The sequence below is a fragment of the Orcinus orca genome, chromosome 16 (assembly GCF_937001465.1).
Source record: "Orcinus orca chromosome 16, mOrcOrc1.1, whole genome shotgun sequence".
NCBI classification, from domain to species: Eukaryota; Metazoa; Chordata; class Mammalia; order Artiodactyla; family Delphinidae; genus Orcinus; species Orcinus orca.
The window spans coordinates 82,887,954-82,907,019 of record NC_064574.1 but is presented as its reverse complement, the minus strand read 5'-3'; the positions used below and the strand labels follow the sequence as shown (position 1 = coordinate 82,907,019).

The 19,066-nt window shown below is 44.8% G+C and overlaps 1 protein-coding gene across 5 annotated transcripts in view; it reads left to right on the top strand.

Moving 5' to 3' along the window:
- Positions 1–19,066, top strand: part of LMTK2 (lemur tyrosine kinase 2) — a 174,639-nt gene that overhangs the window by 87,094 nt on the left and 68,479 nt on the right. Inside the window, exon 1 of one of the 5 annotated variants that reach the window (XM_033426619.2) lies at positions 6,541–6,932. The exons of 2 other annotated variants lie outside the window; for them this stretch is intronic. In XM_033426619.2, coding sequence (XP_033282510.1) covers positions 6,857–6,932 — 76 coding nt within the window. In that variant the 5' untranslated portion in view covers positions 6,541–6,856. Of the gene's footprint in view, positions 1–6,540; positions 6,939–19,066 lie in introns of those variants that run through there. 2 more of the 5 variants (XM_033426618.2, XM_033426621.2) reach the window with 2 other exon arrangements.

Genomic DNA, 19,066 nt, shown 5'->3' with positions numbered 1-19,066 from the left:
CTTACCTGTCCACAGATGGCAGCCTCACCCTTCATGAGGAAAGGTGAGCAGCTGGGTCAGGGCCCATCTCCCCCAAGAGGAAACAAGTATGAGGAGGGAGACTATGGCCTTGGACCCGAGTGAAGCCCATAGCGGAAGTTCAGCCTCCCTATGAGCCCTTCCTGCTGCTGATCAAATATCACCCGCAGCCTCATCATCCTCAGGGAAAATTAAGATGCCCCAATTCCCGCACCTGTAAAATGGGCACAGCTCCGACCCCAGAGGGTCATTCTGCGACGTAATGAAGTAACGCACCAGAAATGCTTGTGTGTCACCCAGGACACAGCTCCTGTCTGAGCATCCGGAGCAGAATCTGGCTTGTCTGTCCCTGGAATCAGAGAGAGGGACACACACTTGCCCCCTGGAAGAACTGTGGTTTATGGTTACAACCCAGATGTTCAAAGAGCAGTGAAAAGACCTGGTTTTTTTTTTGTTTGTTTTGGGTTTTTTTTGCGATACGCGGGCCTCTCACTGCTGTGGCCTCTCCCGTTGCGGAGCACAGGCTCCGGACGTGCAGGCTCAGCGGCCATGGCTCACGGGCACAGCCACTCCGCGGCACATGGGATCCTCCTGGACCGGGGCACGAACCCGTGTCCCCTGCATCGGCAGGCGGACTCTCAACCACTGCGCCACCAGGGAAGCCCGAAAAGACCTGTTTTAATCAAATCTGGCAATTTTAAAAACGGCCACACCTCCCTCTGCTAGTAAGTAATAAATTCCCTGAGCAACAGAGAAGGAGCCACACGTTCGGGCCCAGCCTGTTGGCAGATGTTGGAACTGCGCGAAACAGCTTCGGGCTCAAGAAGGTGGGGCGCGGGGAGGTGCAGGAAGTCACCTGGGCCTCCCTGACTTGGGCTCTGGCAGCCGAGGCGGGGGTGAGGGTGCCACTGGTGACCCGAGGCTGCCTCCTGGGCGCTGGGCCTGAAAAGGAGCGCAGGCAGGATCAAGCACCAACTGCAAACAGCGGCCTGTGGTTCATCTGGGTGACTTTGGACCCAGGTTCTGGCCAGTTGGGCTCTGGCGGAGTCGATTCCTTACTTGTCCTCGTCTTTGGGGTCCCATGAAGGCTTTGTTTCCCCGACATTTGGGGGACAGACAGACAGAAAGAATAAGGAAAGTTCCTGCTTCTGCTGCCCCTCCCTGGGGCACCAAGGGCACCTCGGATGGGTCGGGGTGGCACGGCTGGGGGAGTCTCCCAAGGAGTCCCTCTGCTCTGAAGCTCCCAGGCCTCTCTGGGTTTCACCAAGAATCCTTGCAGAAGACTTAAGTAGCTGAGGGTTGGTTTCAAGGATCTTCTGGTGCTCTGAGAGGTCGCACAGGGCTGAGAAGTGGCTGGAGAGCAGTGGGCAGCCACAGAAGAGCTGGGCTTGGGTTCAGGACATGAGCAGCCCCCAAGGGGGCTGGGCAGCAGGGAACTGTGTGCCAGGATGACACAGCTGCCAGCATCACCTTGGACCTGGAAAGACGTGCTATACCCTGGCTGCTGGGGCCCCAGAGGGCATGCCTGGTCCATAGTCTTCATAGTGGGAGGTGACCTTCCTACTACCAAGATTCATATCATGGGGGTTTCTCAATATGGGAAGGAATTCAGCTTCTGGGCAGGCCAAAGAGAGAAAAAACCCAAGCGTTCATCCCAGGAGGAGAATCTGTCTTTCGCAACAGATTTATTTTATTGAGCAACTATTGCCTTCAGGGTAATATTTGCTTCCCCACCTCCTCTATTCTCCCATCCCTACCTCTTTCCCCGCCAGGAGGCAACCCCTAATAGGGCCTCTCACCTGAGGGGCGCACATAGGGTAACTTGGCTCCCAGCTCATATTCACAAAAGTCCTTCAGTGTTTGCTTTTGACATTATTCAGTTTTGATTTTGAGACTCGCAAGGACTCTGGAGCCAGGCTGCCTGAGTTTGGATCCTGCCTCTGCCACTTACTAGCTATGTGACCTTGGCTAAAGTACTTAACCCCTCTGTTTCTGTTTCCTCTTCTGTAAAATGGGAATGCCAATAGCTTACACCAGTCACAAAAAGCCACACATTGAATGATGCCATTTATAAGAAATGTCCAGATTAGGTAAATCCGTAGAGACAAAAAGTAGATTTGTGGTTTCCAAGGACCAGAAGGAGGGGCGCGATGGGGAGTGACAGCAAATGAGTGCAGGGCGTCTTTTAGGAATGATGAAAATATTCTAAAATTAGATAAAGTTTAAAGAGTTATCACAAAATGCTTAGAGCAGTACCTGAAATATAGAAAATGATTTGTAAGTCATTGTTAAGGAAAACCCACTTCCAGATGAAGGCATTCACCCTGATGAGCTTGGGGAAAATACGCTCATCATGTACTTTTAAAGTGGTATTCCATTCCTGACTCTCACTGTCTGTCGGGTACTTTTATAAATCCTGTCATTATCTTGGGGATAGCATTGTGCATTCATTCATTTTTACCATATTGGGGCCCCACCTCCATAAATGGGTGGTGGCTCAGGGCTCTGAAAGGCCACCACATCTGGCGAGCTGTCCTTGACTCAGTCAGCTTTAGACACAGGATCTAGAAGGCAACAGAAGGTGAGGACTTCATACAAAGGCATTTAGAAGGAGAGTTGAGGATGAGGTGTGTGGCCTTTGTTTCATTGGCAGAGAACTAGGAAGAGGTGATTTCCAAGCTGCATGGTCTCTTTATTTGCTCAAAGCTAAATTAAAGTAATGCAACCACAAAAAGGATTCAAGTCAGCAAGCGGCAGTCATAGAAACCCTATGGAGGGTGCCCTATGGCAAGACCACTAGTGCGCATAACTAGGGCTCTCTGGGAGGAAAAGAGCCTTGATTAGTAATGTTTGCCAATTTCCATGGTGTAAATACTCAAGCTACAGACATGATATCACTGGAGTCAGAGTTGGCAAGAGTTGTGCAGTAGTACAGTATTATATAGCATTTCTGCCATACTATATAGCTACAACAGATGTAAATAACCTCAAGGGCTTCCCTGGTGGCGCAGTGGTTGAGAGTCCGCCTGCCAATGCAGGGGACATGGGATCGTGCCCCGGTCCGGGAAGATCCCACATGCTGCGGAGCGGCTGGGCCCGTGAGCCATGGCCGCTGAGGCTGCACGTCCGGAGCCTGTGCTCCGCAACGGAAAAGGCCACAACAGTGAGAGGACCGCGTACTGCAAAAAAAAAAAAAAAAAAAAAACCCTCAAAGCATAGATAACAGTAAATGTAGCAAAATAATTGACTTTTTAGTATTTATAACCTTTGCTTTTTAATAACAACTTTGAGATATAATTCACAAACCACAAAATTCACTCCTTTAAAATGGATTTTAGTATATTCACGAAGTTGTGCGATGATCACCATTATTTAATTTTAGAATATTTCCAACACCCCCCAAAGAAACCCCATACCTATTAGCAGTCGCTCCCCATTTCTTCCCTTGGCCCTAGGCAACCACTAACCTAATTTCTGTCTCTATGGATTTACTTAATCTGGACATTTCATAAAAATGGAATCATACAATATACCTTTCGTGACTGGCTCTTTTCACTGAGCATAACGCTGAGGTTCATCTGTGTTAATTGGTCTCACTGAGGTTCATCTGTGTTGTAACACGTATCAGTACTTCACTCCTTTTTATTGCTGAATAATATTCCATTACAAGGATATACCATATTTTGTTAATCCATTTATCGGTTGATGGACATTTGCGTAGTTTCCACCTTTTGGCTATTATAAATAATGCTGCTATGAATGTCGGTGGACAAGGTTTGATGTGGACATATGTCTTCAATTATATTAGGTGTATATCTAGGAGTAGAATTGTTGGGTCATATGGTGACCCTACGTTTAACATTTTGAGGAACTGTCAGACTATTTTCCAAATCAGTTGTCCATTGGCACCTCATTTCCTAAATTTTTCTTTTACATTTTCAATCAGCCATCTGGTGTCACTGGCTCAGGAAGCTGCAATGTTAAACAGTTGCCACTGGTTGTTTTCAACAAACTGGGGGTAGTGCTGCTTGCACTAAGGGAGTTCTGAATCCTGTCAAATAAAGACAAATCCTGAGAATGATGCCTTTCTAGGGAGCTGCCTGACAGGTCAAATAGTGACAGTTTTCTGGGGATGCAGCTTTCGGGAGAGCTCCAAACATGTTCTGTCCCCTCCAGTAGCTTAGCTAGGCTGTTCATTTTCACAGCTACCATGGTTGTGAGGTTGATGTTTTTCAAGACTACCACGGAGATGGGAGAGAAGAATGTGGCTACAGCAAGTGAAAACACCACAAAGCTCACAGTTTTTACTGAGGTCAGCCATTTTTCTTTAATAAATGCTCCTTGTGATGTTGCAAACCTCTGGCTAATTTCTAGAGTTCTGAAGAAGTTGATTTTGACAATTTTTGCTAGTCTTCTCATTGCTTTCCATTCTGAAAATGCTTCTCCTTATTACTTTTGTATTTAATATAATTTATTTAATTGCAAGTTTATATAAATTAATTTTCAACAATGGCTGTGTCTAACAACTGGCATGCAAAATTCCTGAAGATTTAACAATTGGCTTTTACAAGCTGGTACCAGCTGGCTCCAGTATACCACTGACAGGACCCTCACAGATGCACCCATTTGATCCAGCTCAGCCCTGCAAACATTTAGGGTACTCAGAGATGCATGCTCATCCAGTACTAAACTGAATCCATTTCCCTTGAATCCAGCCCTCAGCCAGAGCTTGCTGGCAGGACAGACAATGCCTGTAGAATCATCCAAGTGATGGCTTGGCATGCAAGAAAAATTGGAAAAGGCCGAGCACAGGTGAGGACAGCTATAGAAACACTGAAAGATATTGCTTCTCATCTTAGGGATCTAATCCCAAATTGTGCCAAAGGTTGTTTTCTGATTCCTAGAGGAAACTAAACAAAGCAAACAGGTTCTTATTTGCTTTATAAATTCTCTAACTGGAAGTCTTCAAGAGAATCACTGGGCAAAGATGTGAGCAGTGAGGTAGGTGGTAGGTTAAAGGTTTCTATTAGACACCGCCCGAGGAATGTGCACCTTAACCCTTGCTCTGTGAAGTGGAAAGGAAAAAAGTTTTTAAAAAAACTTTTCAGCTGGTCGAATAATAACGAAACCTGCTTTGGGATTGTGGTCTGACATGTGGTCGTTGGAGCTCACTTTAATTATGATTAACAGCCACAAGGATTATGAGTCAGGGCTTTGGTTGGGCCAGCACTGCTGCACACAAATCCAGTGACTCCCCACGGGAAACAGTGTGAGCATTCCCTGGCTTTCTCAAACTCAAAGTCCGGAGCTTCCTGATCCAAGGAGAAGCACAACAGGGTGATTGTGGCTCTTTTCCAGACCTTTGCCTTCCTTTCCTTTCCCACACAGAGATCAGCAGACAGCCATATACGCTTTAACCCAACACTTCCACATTCCAGCTATTTGTTTACTTAGGTGTTTATTGGCTTGCCTTAATCATTCAACAAATATCCCCTGGGCATGGTCCATGTGTCCACACGGGGTTAGCCCCCCACAGAGAGCTGGCATTTGGGATGGACATTTGAGGAGTCCGGAGAATTGGGGAGGCTCCCCCGTGCTGCCCCATCTGATAAGATTCAAAACTGTCCCTCTCATGCACAAACTGGACTCTGGGTGCATTCTCCGGAAGAGCCCAGCATTTTCCCAGCCTCCAGGCTTCTGATCATTGTCACTTCTACCTGGAAAGTATTTTTTTCTCTACCCTTTCTGCAGAAGGATGCTCTCCTCACGTGTTGGCTGAGTCTTGTCACTTGGTGGGAAGAGGCAGGCACCCAGGACCAGGCACCACTGCTTTGGAGAATTCCTACTGGAGCCACCCCCAGAGGACACGTGCACAGTTCCTGTCCTTAGGGAACTTACAGGGACAATAAAATATGGCAGCTGGGATAGCAGTCTGTCCAGGGCCAGGGAGGGGCACTAGGAGTTGCTAGTCATTTCTCCTGAGGTTGGGAGAGGCCTTCTTAGATGACATCATTCTTCAGGTGAGTCTCGACAGTGGAAAGGGAGTATGCCAGGTGGCCAAGAAAGGACAGGAAGGGAACTCTTGCCAAGAGGAACAGCTTGAGCTCAGGAGCTGAACTAGTGGGTGCGAGGGGAGAGGTATTCTATTCTTGTTGAATTGAAATAAAAAAGCCCAAAGCTCCTTGGTGGCTGATAGGTCAACCTAAGAAGAGTCTAAAACGTCTGTTGCAAGTAAAAAAGGCAGAAGACAAAACAGGCCTATTTTTACACGTTTTGAAATACTGAGAAAAAAATTCAGAATGGATTCTGGATGCTTTTCATTATCTTCTTTATACTTCCCTTTTTAAAAAATTGTAAAATAATTGCTGGCATCACCTGCTGCTCACGCACTTCTTGGTCTGCAGGGGGCGCACCGGCAGCCACCCTCCCTCAGCCAGGGTGATGGGCGGGGCCTCCCAGGCCGGTGTGGAGCTGACGATTGGCGGGGTGGGCTGTCTATCACGGCGTCCCGCCCCCCCACCCTACGTCACATGACGCAGCCCATCATGGCGGTGGGAGCGCGGCTGCACTGGCTCGCGGCTCCGCAGAGCTGCTGCCGTTGCTTCTGTTGAGAGGCGGCGGCGGCGGCGCAGGCGGGCGGGCAGGAAGGATGGTGTTTCTGTGGTTGGAGCGGTGGGTGCGGACCAGGATCTGGGCTGAGGTTTGGCCGAAACGACGTGTGCTCAGGAGCAGCCGGCGCGGGTGCCGCTGAGGCAGCGGAGGGAGACAGGACCGACTGACGGACGGACGGACGGAAGGCAACCCGAGAGCCAGTCTCCGGGGCCGCGCCGTGGGCGAGATGCCGGGGCCCCCGCCGTTGCTGCTGCTGCTCCTGGCCGCCGGCAGTGCCGGGGCCGCGCCACTTCCGCAAACAGGTGCAGGTGAGCGGGCCCGAGGCAGGGACGGGGCTGAGGGGACCGGGCTGCGGGGCCGCTGCGACGGGGGTGTCTGGGAAGGAGGCTGCAGGCCCGGTCCGGCCTCGGCGCCGAGGAATCGGAGGGCCTGCCGGGGCGGGAGGCCCGGGGAAACGAGTGATTAGGGAGATTTTGCAGCAGGGACGTGTGTTGGGCGGGGGAGGCGGGCTGCCTCTCGAGGGCCGAAGCGGGGGCGAGGCGATGCGGATGGGGCTGGGGAGGACTGCGAGCGGGGCGGCAGCGACCGACCCCTCCCGGGGTAGACTGCAGCACCGGCTCTGGACCTGTTGCCTGAAGGTCCTCAGCCTACATCCCTTGCTGGCAGTTCTGCTTTCTTTTCCAGATGTCACCTGCCTCCTGTGCTTTTCTCACATCTTATAATAAGAACCGTTTCTTAGCCCTAATCATACTTAAATGCAAATGACTTGGAGAGCTGCGCAGAGTTTCCTTCGCTCCCTGTAACTTGTTCTGAAGTTGTAAATTGATTTTAGACGCTGTGCGTTTTATTCAGATTGAATCTCTGGGGATGAGAAGGAAACCACTCTATAAATATCTCTACTTTAGGAAGCCAGTGATTAGAGTAGCAGCCTTTGAATAACTATTGACAAAATGGCCCAAGGGTGATTGAAGTTTCTATTTTAGCTACGTCAGTGTGTGATTTTCTTTTTTTCTCCCCATCGTTTTCGTTTGTGGTTTATTTTCTCAGATAAAACTTCAGTCCAGGAAAGCATCTCAAGTTGGATAATTATTTTTAAGTAAAAAAATAATCTAGGCTAATTTACCATTATCATCTGTTACTTATCTTTGAAATGAGGGGAGACTGAAATTTCATAGAATCATGGAATCTTAGAGATGGGAGAGACCTTAAAGAAAATTTAGTCCAATTTCTTTCATTTTGCAGTTGAAGATAGTGAGGCCCTGGGGGTCAAATGACCTACCCAAGGTGACACAGCTAAATTTTAGGAGGAGTCACAACTTAAACCCAGGTCTTAGATTCCCCTAGCTGTGTGATTTTTCTGCTTTACCACTTCAGGTCTCTTATTAGCTGTTTAGAATACTCTTGAGGTCAAGAGTTATTTTAGAATGATGTTAGTTGGGTGCAGAATGTGGAAGGTACTGTCCCTGGTAAAGACATATTTTTCAAACACATCTACAATGGAAGCTAAATATAATTGTTTCCAGAGACACACCAGGTTATGTCATTGAGTGCCCTTTAGTTGGGTATAAACTGTTATCATTGTACCACGTAGTGTATTGCTAAATTTGTGCCACTGCCTTAGATCAAATATGCGTAAGGTGAATTCTGTTTTCTGACCTGATAGATAAGAAGAGTGAATATTATGAGGAATGTATAGGCAACCCAGGTATGAGTCACAGAAAGTACCTGGGAAATTATAAAAGACTGTAGGGAGAAGTGTCGATGTTGATATTGAAACATACTCATAGTGAAATTGAAAATTAGCACTAGAATAGGATAGTGGATAAAGATTACATATGTGAAAGGGATTCAAGAAGTTTCCAGATGACTTTGCTCTTAATTGAAGTTTTACATATTTTGTAAAACAGATTCTATTTAGGAAACTTTGGAAATGTGGCTGCTTATAAACCTTTTTTTTTTGGCTGAACCGTGAGGTATGCGGGATCTTAGTTCCCCGACCAGGGATTGAACCGTGCCCCCTGCAGTGGAAGCTCGGAGTCTTAACCACTGGTCCACCAGGGAAGTCCCTATAAACCTCTTAATGTGTTTATTCCCTTCTTTTACTATTTCACGGAGGTATGAATCAAAAAATTGAAGTTTTTTTTGGAGTGTTGTGTGTAAAACAAAGCAATCAAGAAAATTAATCCACAAATAGAAATATTAAATCTTGGCATTAAAAAAATGTAACGGTGACTTGTAGCATCTTTTGTAGATTTTCCCTCATGTTCTGTTGCTTGGAGGGTGTATGGTGAGACTTGTGGCCTATGGATGACAAATACCTACTACGGTTAAATTATGTGGAAAAGATGCACAATCACACATAGATTTGGGAGTTTTTATTTCCATTCAGAAGGGATTGTTAATCCTGGTAATGGGGGTAGATTCTTGACCAAGAAGAGTAAAGAAACCTTTGAGCTAATCCTGATAAGTGAGTTTGCTGGTTAAGAAAGAGGAACCCCTCTGGAACATACATAGTAGATAAAAGAGCAGTTAAACATTGAAAACAACTATCAAGCTTTTGATTATCTGGGGGCCTGTACTCCTTACAAAGGGAGAGCTGGCCATTTTCAAATTCAGAGTAGATCCATTGTATATGGTCTTTGCCTCCTTGGCCTTATTCTGCTTAAAGTTCAAACTGGTTAATACTGCCTTGGAGAAAGCATGGCTTATCAACAGTAGGTTGGAAAAAATACTTGAATTGTATCCTTTGCCAGCCTGTTTGCATGGGGAAATGAGACAGTTAACTGAAATTCAGCATTTAAATCGAAGTTCATTTATCCCACGTTTCTTTGTCATCCAGAATCATTTCTAGGTTCTAAAGTTGAAAAAAGGTATTTACCCATTCAGTCATAGTAAGCTTTGTAAATATGTGGATTGCCTTTGCCCATCAGGCAAGAAGGCATTTCTAGGTTGAATTTGGGGGGGAGAATCTCTTTATCACTCTGAGAGTCCCTTATGTCCTCCCTGGTGGGGGGGGGGGGCTTTCCTGAGAATCTGTATTTCTGCAAAGGCCCTTATTATATAGACTGAGATCCCGGTCCTCACTTAAGAAGCTTACGTAAAGGCAGGAAGTCCACTGTTTCACACACAGTTCAGTTACCAAACTAAGATTACAGTTAAGAAATTCTTTTTCTCCAGATCATAGTTATCAGACCTTTCTTCTCGGCAAATATTTATGTGCCTTTTGTAAGATTCTCAGAATTCACATCATAGAGAAAGATGTTGTATGCGTGAAGGCATTCCTCTAAGTCCACAACTTGTTATTAATATTAGGATAGTGGTGAGACAAGGAAACTCACTTCTATTGTTCTGTGGCATATTAGGTCACAGAGTACAGAGGAAGCTTTTAGCAGTTCCAGATAAAGGACCTCACGGAAGTCTGTGAAGCCGGTGGGACTCAGCTACTGATTAAACAGCAGCTTGTGAAACCGGGGCTTTTGTTTTAGATTAAGCAAACAGGCTTGTATCTTGAAAAAGATTTCTGAAGTAAAGGAAGTGCTTTCTAAAGTGTGAATTTTTGTGTTTATTTTAACAGCTTCTGAGAGCTTTCCATGCAAATTCTTGTCAGGATATATGGCTCTAAGGCTTGAGATCTGATTTAGACTGGGAATGCTGTTAATTGCTTTCAGTAGGTGATATTTTGGGGTTAACTAAATATGTCCATTTGCATAGTAATAGGAAGTCTGTCCAGCAACTTGGTAGCTGATCAGCATCGAAGTTATCAGATCTCTACAGTTTTGCTGATATCGAGGTGCAGATGTGCTGACTGTTCATGCAATTCTCTTGAAATTTAGAGCCCTTGGGCCCTCTGTGCTCCTGTGGGCTGTGTCACTTAGAACAGCTGTACATATAATGAAAAACACTTCGTAATGTAAATGTCATATAGGGGATAGCCAGGGTTCTGAAACTGTTAAACAGACTGGTCCTCAAAAAAGTCCTTGTAGGTGGACATATAAAAAGAATCCACCTTTTCAGCTCAGTTGAGAGTAAAATTCATGAACCAGTCACAGGAGGAGCAGGCGTTGTGGCCAGAGCTTGGACTTTGGAGTTAGTCTGGGTGTGAGGCCTTCCTCTGCCACTTTAAAGCTTTTAAGACCTTGCCCAGTCACTTGACCTCTCCAAGCTTCTTAGAATTCAACTATTAAAAAAGGATGATGATAATATTTACCTAAGGGGTTGCTGTCACGTGATAGCCATGCCTGCTACAGGTTTGGCCCTTGGCAACATAGATTCCTTCATTGCTTCAGATTTCTTTGTAAATTTGGTGGGTTATCCTAGAATTGACTAATGGTGGGTGGTATGGCTTCAAAGAAGGAAGTCACCGTGGTAGCTGCGTATCATGGAATGCCTAGAACTTATGGATGTAAGAAAATCTTTGTTTCTCAAAATAGCAAATTATATGATGGGTGAAGATCCTTGAGAGAGAAATCTGGCTTATTGAAGTATGATGTATAAGCTGGTAGTGTTACTTCTTTTTTTGCGGTACGTGGGCCTCTCACTGTTGTGGCCTCTCTCCGGACGCGCAGGCTCAGCGGCCATGGCTCACGGGCCCATGGCTCACGGGCCCAGCCGCTCCGCAGCACGTGGGATCTTCCCGGACCGGGGCACGAACCCGTGTCCCCTGCATCGGCAGGCGGACTCTCAACCACTGCGCCACCAGGGAAGCCCTACTTCTTGAAATTCATAGTCTTGGGGAATTATGCTAGAAAATTTTAACATGATCTGGATTAGTCTGCTTTTATATAATAAACCTGTTTTTGAACATCGAGATGACTAAAACTCTTGCATGTGAACAATTGCTGGTTTTAATTTACTTAAAGGAACCACGGGCAATCTAAGTTTGGTTGATCCCAAACAAAATTGTGTACTCGCAGAAAGCGTCCCTGAAGGGAGCCCGTTCACCCAGACTGTGGTAGGACCAGCACAGTGCTGAGGCTTCCCCTTAGAAAATGTCATTTGGAGAGATGAATGTGGCAGACTTGCTTTCTCTCTCTCTCTTTTTTAAAATTACGTATTTTTGCAATCCTCTAGCGTTGCTTCACTCTTTGAAATTTTTATTTATTACTCAGACACGAGGAAAGGAATGTTATAGAAAGGAGAAGCTGGACAAACGTTCCTGGTCTAAAACAAACTACTGTATCTGGGATGGTTTTTAGATTCGAATTCCTGCTTTTCTGTGAATCCTCATATGAAGACACTGTAAGAAAGCTGAGGAGATGTGGCAAAACCTGTGTCAGAGCAAAATGTTGGAGTGAAGTATTTTTAAGTTGTAGTAAATGACTGATTTGGAACCATGCCTTGGCATTACAGTTATTTGCCACAAAGAACAGGCATATCAGAAAAATAACCTCAATATTTCAAAAGAAGGTTTTGTGCAAAGGTTAGCCCAGTGCAGAGATTCCAGATTTCATTGCACTTTATTGTGATTCAAGTGGGCAACATGAGAACAGCTGAAGCCGAATGTCGCAACGCAGGTGCCTGAGACACAACACGGTGAGCGCCTTTACTCCTCTGAAAGCCTCTGCCCACCCCCCACTGCCCTCCACCCTGACTGCAGAAGAGCGCTTTGTACTCTTCTGCTTTCCTGGAGCTTCAGAGGGGTAAACCTAACATTTTATTTTTAACAGCTTGGCAGATTTTGCATTTTACTATATTATATGTTTGTTTTAAAAGACTTAAATTCCCATTACCTCAAACAGATGTGCCACGACCCGGTGCTGTGGTGCAGCTGGGGTAGCTCTGGGCACCCGGCATCTGACCCCAGTTTGGGAAGCTTTGGGCAGGGAGGTCGTGGCAACTGAGTTTCTGCTGTCCCAGCCTCCGCTCTCCCCCTCTCATGGCACTTTCTTAACAGCTAAATTGATCTGCTCATGGTTTGCAAAATATCCTGTGCAGAGTTCCATCTTCCAGCGCTTCATATTCTGTGTGCAGTTGCCTGACTCTTCCCCTTGTATCTTTTAAATGCTGTCATCTCTTTCTTTGTCTTTTTTTTTTTAACCTCTTTGCAGCCCCAGTTTCCCTACTGAGACCTTTCTCCTTGCCCAGGCTTGGCGATTGCCACCCCTGATGAACTCTTAGAGTGTTTCCTTGTGGGACAACACGTTCCAGGGGATGCAGCATGAAAACGTGGGAATTTTCTAATTTATTTTCATTTCGCCCTTAAAAATTTTTGACTTATGTGACTTTTGAGGGATAGAGTGTATTGGTACACTAATGCATTTGTATGACTTGTAAATAAATTTACATGAAATGGAAGGACTACGAAGAAAATTTACTGGTGGGTTGCGTCATCAAAAAAGGTTTGCATTTGTTGTACTGGCCTACCACTTGCACTTAGCAAATACCACCTGTTTTTTTAAGTCCTGTCTCTTCACCTGGATTGTAAGCTCTGTGTCTCATCGCCTCAGTATTTCTCGTGTTTGCGTGGTTTTGAAGTTTGTGGGTGATGCTGAAGTATGAGAGAGATGGTGCTGGAGAACTGACTTCACCAGACCAGCACTCCAGAGCGTGCGTGTGTTAAAAGGAGGGGGTGTCAGCTTAGACCCTGTCATTGTCCTGCGAACTTCATCCAGCCCCAGTCCTTCACCTGGAATGAGGCCATGGATAGTTGTTTTATTTTTAGCCATAAACTTTTTCTTTTAGAACAAATGTAGATTTACAGGAAAGTTGCAAAGATGGTACAAAGAGCTCCTGTGTATCCTTTGCCCAGTTTTCCCTTTTGACGTTGGTAACAACAAGTAGCCGGTACTCATACATTGTAACCAGCGTGCAGACTTCACTCACATTGCTTCAGTATTTCCCTGGTGTCCTTTTTCCGATTCAGGATCCCACAGTGTGTCTGGTTGACATGGCTCCTTGGGCCCCTCCAGTCTGTTCCCTGTTTTTGATGATTCTGACATCTTCAGGAGTCCTGGTCAGGAGTTTTGTAGAATATCCCTCTGCAAAAGGGATGCATGTTTGATGTTTTTCTAGCTATTAGGCTGGGATTCTGTGTTTTGGGGAGGAAGACCACAGAGTTGAAGTGCCGTTCTCATCACATCATGTCAAGGGTGCGTGCTTTCAAGACTCCTAGTCCCTTGATCCCCTGGCCGAGGTGCTGTGTGTCAGCGTTCTCCACTGTCAGGTTACCCTTTCCTCCCTTCTCCGCGCTGCGCGTATGCACAGCCCGCGCTTAGTGGTGATGAGTTCCGTGCCACCTCCTTGAGGTAGAAATTACCTGGGTTTCTGTACGGGGTATTTAACTATTCTTCCCCATTTATTTCCTTATTCAATTATTTATATCAGTATGGACACATGGATATTGATTTTACACTTTGGGTTATAATTCAATACTGTTACTTATTTTGCTGCTTAAATTGGCCCCTGGGAGCCCTTTCAGTTGGCTCCTGTGTCCTATAGACATATGTCCATCTTTCTTTTTTTTTTTAAGCGCTTCCTTGTTTTCTGGCGCTAAGCTCACCTTGTATATTCCCTGCTCCGGCCCTAGGATCAGCCGTGTCTCACGCAGCTCCCTTTATTGGAGAGCGATATTAGAAACCGACGTCTGGGCACTGGATTTGCGTGCTGCTACTGGCACATTTATAATAGGGTTTTTCTTTTTTGTTTGTTTTTATTTTAACATCTTTATTGGAGTGTAATTGCTTTAAAATGGTGTGTTTCTGCTTTATAACAAAGTGAATCAGCTATACATATACATATATCCCCATATCTCCTCCCTCTTGCATCTCCCTCACGCCCCTCTAGGTGGTTCCAAAGCACGGAGCTGATCTCCCTGTGCTATGCGGCTCCTTCCCACTAGCTATCTGTTTTACATTTGGCAGTGTATATATGTCCACGCTACTCTCTCACTTCGTCCCAGCTTACGCTTCCCACTCCCCATGTCCTCAAGTCCATTCTCTACGTCTGTGTCTTTATTCCTGTCCTGCTCCTAGGTTCTTCAGAGCCACTTTTTTTTTTTTTTTAGATTCCATATGTATGTGTTAGCATACGGTATTTGTTTTTCTCTTTCTGACTTACTTCACTCTGTATGACAGACTCTAGGTCCATCCACCTCACTACAAATAACTCAATTTCGTTTCTTTTTTTGTCTGAGTAATATTCCATTGTATATATGTGCCACATCTTCTTTATCCATTCATCTGTCGATGGACATTTAGGTTGCTTCCATGTCCTGGCTATTGTAAATAGTGCTGCAATGATCATTGTGGTACATGACTCTTTTTGAATTATAGTTTTCTCAGGGTATGTGCCCAGTAGTGGGATTGCTGTGTTGTATGGTAGTTCTATTTTTAGTTCTTTAAGGAACCTCCATACTGTTCTCCATAGTGGCTGTATCAATTTACATTCCCACCAGCAATGCAAGAGGGTTCCCTTTTCTCCACACCCTCTCCAGCATTTATTGTTTGTAGATTTTTTGATGATGGCCATTCTGAGTGGTGTGAGGTGATACCTCACTGTAGTTTTGATTTGCCTTTCTCTAATGATTAGTGTAGCTGAGCATCCTTTCATGTGTTTGTTGGCAGTCTGTATATCTTCTTTGGAGAAATGTCTATTTAGGTCTTCTGTCCATTTTTGGATTGGGTTGTTTGTATTTTTGATATTGAACTGCATGAGCTGCTTGTAAATTTTGGAGATTAATTCTTTGTCAGTTGCTTCCTTTGCAAATATTTTCTCCCATTTTGAGGGTTGTCTTTTCGTCTTGTTTATGTTTTCCTTTGCTGTGCAAAAGCTTTTAAGTTTCATTAGGTCCCGTATTATAGGGGTTTGATCCTCTGCTTCCTGTATCTAATCCTAGGTGTTGGAAAAAGAGAGAGAGTCAGTGAGAGATTTTGGAGGGACAAAAGGCCTCTAAGAGACAGATGACTTGGACGGATCCTGTGCACGTTTGACCCTGTCACTTGACCACCTTTTAACCGCCTATTAATACCATCGTAAATACTACACATCCCACACTTGTGGTATAGTGGTATTGGCAAGATGTTATTTTTATTTTCAGAGCAATGGATATTTGAAAGATTTTATTGACTCTCTCCAAGAGCAGCCTAATCTCTAAGAATAGGAGGGAAACCTTGTAAGCTTAAGGATCTACTTAGAGAGAATTATTTTAGGGGGCCTTTCAGCTTTGGAAATTGTTGAAAGGGATCATAGGCAACTCCTTTAATTGGTGAAAGTTCAGATAAAACGTCCAGTGGCAAGTCTCTTGGAAAGTACAGGGGGCTGTAGACTTGCTGTGATTTTTTTACAGAGCTTTTTGTTTCTTTTCATTTTTTATTGTGGAAAATTTCAAACATACACAAAAGTAGAATAATTAATATAATGAACCCTCATGTGCCTGTCACCCAGCATCAGCAATTTTGAATTTATGGTGAATCTTGTTCACGTGTACCTTTCCCACTGGCCCAGTGGCCCCCACTGTTTTGATATAAATCCCAGCCACGGTATCAAGTTCAGCTGAAATTGTTTCAGGAAAAAGTAAAGATGTTTTTATAAAACAGGATTATTTGCATCAAGATCACCCAGGTACTTGTAGAAATGCAGGTTTGGGGGCCCCCAAACAAACCAGCTCAGTTGGAATTCTGGATGTTGGCCCGGAAATCTGCATTTGTAGTACTTTTCAGGCGATTTCTCCAATCCCGAGACACAAAATATTTTATCTTCTACTAGAGACAAAATAATATCAGTTATTTAATAGAAATCTGTTGACTTGTGGAGCTAGTGAGACTCAAGGAAGGAAGAACAATTTAAAATTAGCAAAAGATTAATGTCAACACCTAAAATCTGAAGTGCTCTCTGCTCCTGACCACCATACATGAGTATCATTCTGAAGAAACCTCCTGTGCAAAGTATGTGTGCTATAACCACAAAGGAATTTAAACAGGGTAGAACACACTTACAGCACTTAACCGCTCCAAAGACCTTTCCTTTCGTTCATTTTTTTTTTTTTTGTAACTTTAGCCCCTTCTCTGGGAGTCAGTATGAATAATAACCTCTTTACATTTTATAAATCTCCTGTATAAATAATCAGTAAAAAAGAATTGTGAGCTGGTAGCCTGACAGTCAGATGCCAGTACTGTGAGCTGTGAACCTCATGGTGTAGATGTTCCTGCCCTGGCCTGCCAGGGTTCTGCCCACTGCAGCTCAGACCAGCAAGGAAACTAAGCTTGAGCAGGTATAACTCATGACATTCTTAGTTCTCCAGGTGACAGATGTGCATGCTTTGTGAGAGTCCCTGATTCTTGACCTGTACAAGAACTTGCGGGGTTAGTTTTTTCCAGTATAATAATACCATGTTGTTAACATTTTGCTATAAAAAAGTTTGTTTTTCTAAACTGGTTTATTTTGGAATAGCCTCGGGTTTGTAGCCCATTTTGTATTTTTCAACAGGTACTTTTTTTAAAGCTAGTTGACGTAATTTGATGTATTTTCTGTGGGTGTATTGATGTGTACAAAATATTTTTATGACGAGCTAAAGAAAGCAAACTATCTCTCTCTAAAACTGCTACAGAATGATGATTGTATAATCAGTTGGGTTTGATTAAGAACGTCATAGGCCCGGGACTTCCCTGGTGGCGCAGTGGTTAAGGATCCGCCTGTCAATGCAGGGAACACGGGTTTGAGCCCTGGTCCAGGAAGATCCCACATGCTGCGGAGCAACTAAGCCCGTGCGCCACAGCTACTGAGCCTGTGCTCTAGAGCCCGCGGACCACAACTACTGAGCCCGCATGCCACAACTACTGAAGCCCTCGCACCTAGAGCCCGTGTTCTGCAACAAGAGAAGCCACCGCAATGAGAAGTCTGTGCACTGCAATGAAGAGTAGCCCCTAGTCGCTGCAACTGGAGAAAGCCCGCGCGCAGCACTGAAGACCCAACGCAGCCAAAAATAAATAAATAAATAAATGAATAAAAAGAACATCATAGGCCCACACACTAGTACAGATAATTCTGGACTCTGTTTTCGTTTTTTGTTGGGTTTTTTTTGGCAATACATATGCTTTGCATAGGAGAAAAGAATTTCATTCTAAGAATCTAGGATAGTGATTTTTGAGAGAGAAGTTGCTCTTATCCTAAAATGAAACCACTAGAATTTAATTTTTATTTTTTATTTTTTTTTAATTTTTTAAAATTTAGTTGGCTGTGTCAGGTCTTAGTTGCAGCACGCGGGATCTTTGTTGCAGCACGTGGGATCTTTCGTTGCAGTGCACCGGCTTCTCTAGTTGTAGTGCACGGGCTTCTCTCTAGTTGTGGTGTGTAAGCTCCAGAGCGCGTGAGCCCAGTAGTTGTGGCACATGGGCTCTCTAGTTGTGGTGCACAGGCTTAGTTGCCCCACGGCATGTGGGATCTTAGTTCCCCGCCAGGGATCGAGTCTGCATCACCTGCATTGGAAGGCAGATTTTTAACCACTGGACCACCAGGGAAGTCCAGAATTTAATTTTTAAAAGCTCGTGGTTTTTTTTTTTTTCCTCCTTGAGGTCCATGTTCAAAGTCCATCCTGAAAGTGTCTTTTTCCCCTTTTTGCTACACTGAACAGGAGGCTTGAGTTTGATGTGATATAACTGCAGCCTTTAATTATGGCAGGTAAATCTCTAAGACATTTTGGACTTAGAAGACAGAGGAGGATGAGTTTGCAGTCATTTTGCACATTTAAAATATCTACTCTAACCAACCAGTAATTGTAAAATTCTGTAGTTTCAGCTTATTGCAAAACCGAAGGTTGTGATCTACTGGTTACCTCTCAGATTAGCCTCTGAATTTAAGTTTAGCGTGTTTTTCACGCTGCAGATTCTTCCTCAGAACCCTCAATAAATTCAACCTGCGCTCCTTTCAGAAGGAAACAAAAATCCCTCTTCCTGGTGCTACCTGGCAGTGTGCCTCCCTAGAATGGTTCTGTGTCAGCAGCAAGTGTTACTTTCCAAGGATGCAGGCTGTAGCTTCCAGGCGCAGAGCCCCACTTGACTCTGACTTCAGACTGTTATTAAAATGCAACACCCGGACACTGATTGCAGGTGAGGCACTGAAAAATAACAAACTTACCAAAATAGTCCCCTGGGAACACTCCACCAGAGGCCTGATGCGCAGTGCAATCCAGAAGTCTGTAATTTAACTTCGTTTGCTTTAAAAAAAAAATTTCAATAAAAGATCTGATTACCAATTTTCACTGTAGAGGCACTTGGAGAACTCATGCAATCTTGGAATTATAATCCTTTTGTATAGAATTTTAGAGCTGAAATGCCAGTTTACAGGTGAGGGAACTGAGGCCCAGAGATGTGAAGCAGTAAATTCAATCCCGTACAGCCTGTCAGAGGCTGACTTCATTCTGGGTTGAGGTGATCTGACATCCAGTCCACCCTGTTCTCCGGTTCACTGCCTCGTACTTTCAGGAAAACTCTTATTAGTGTGA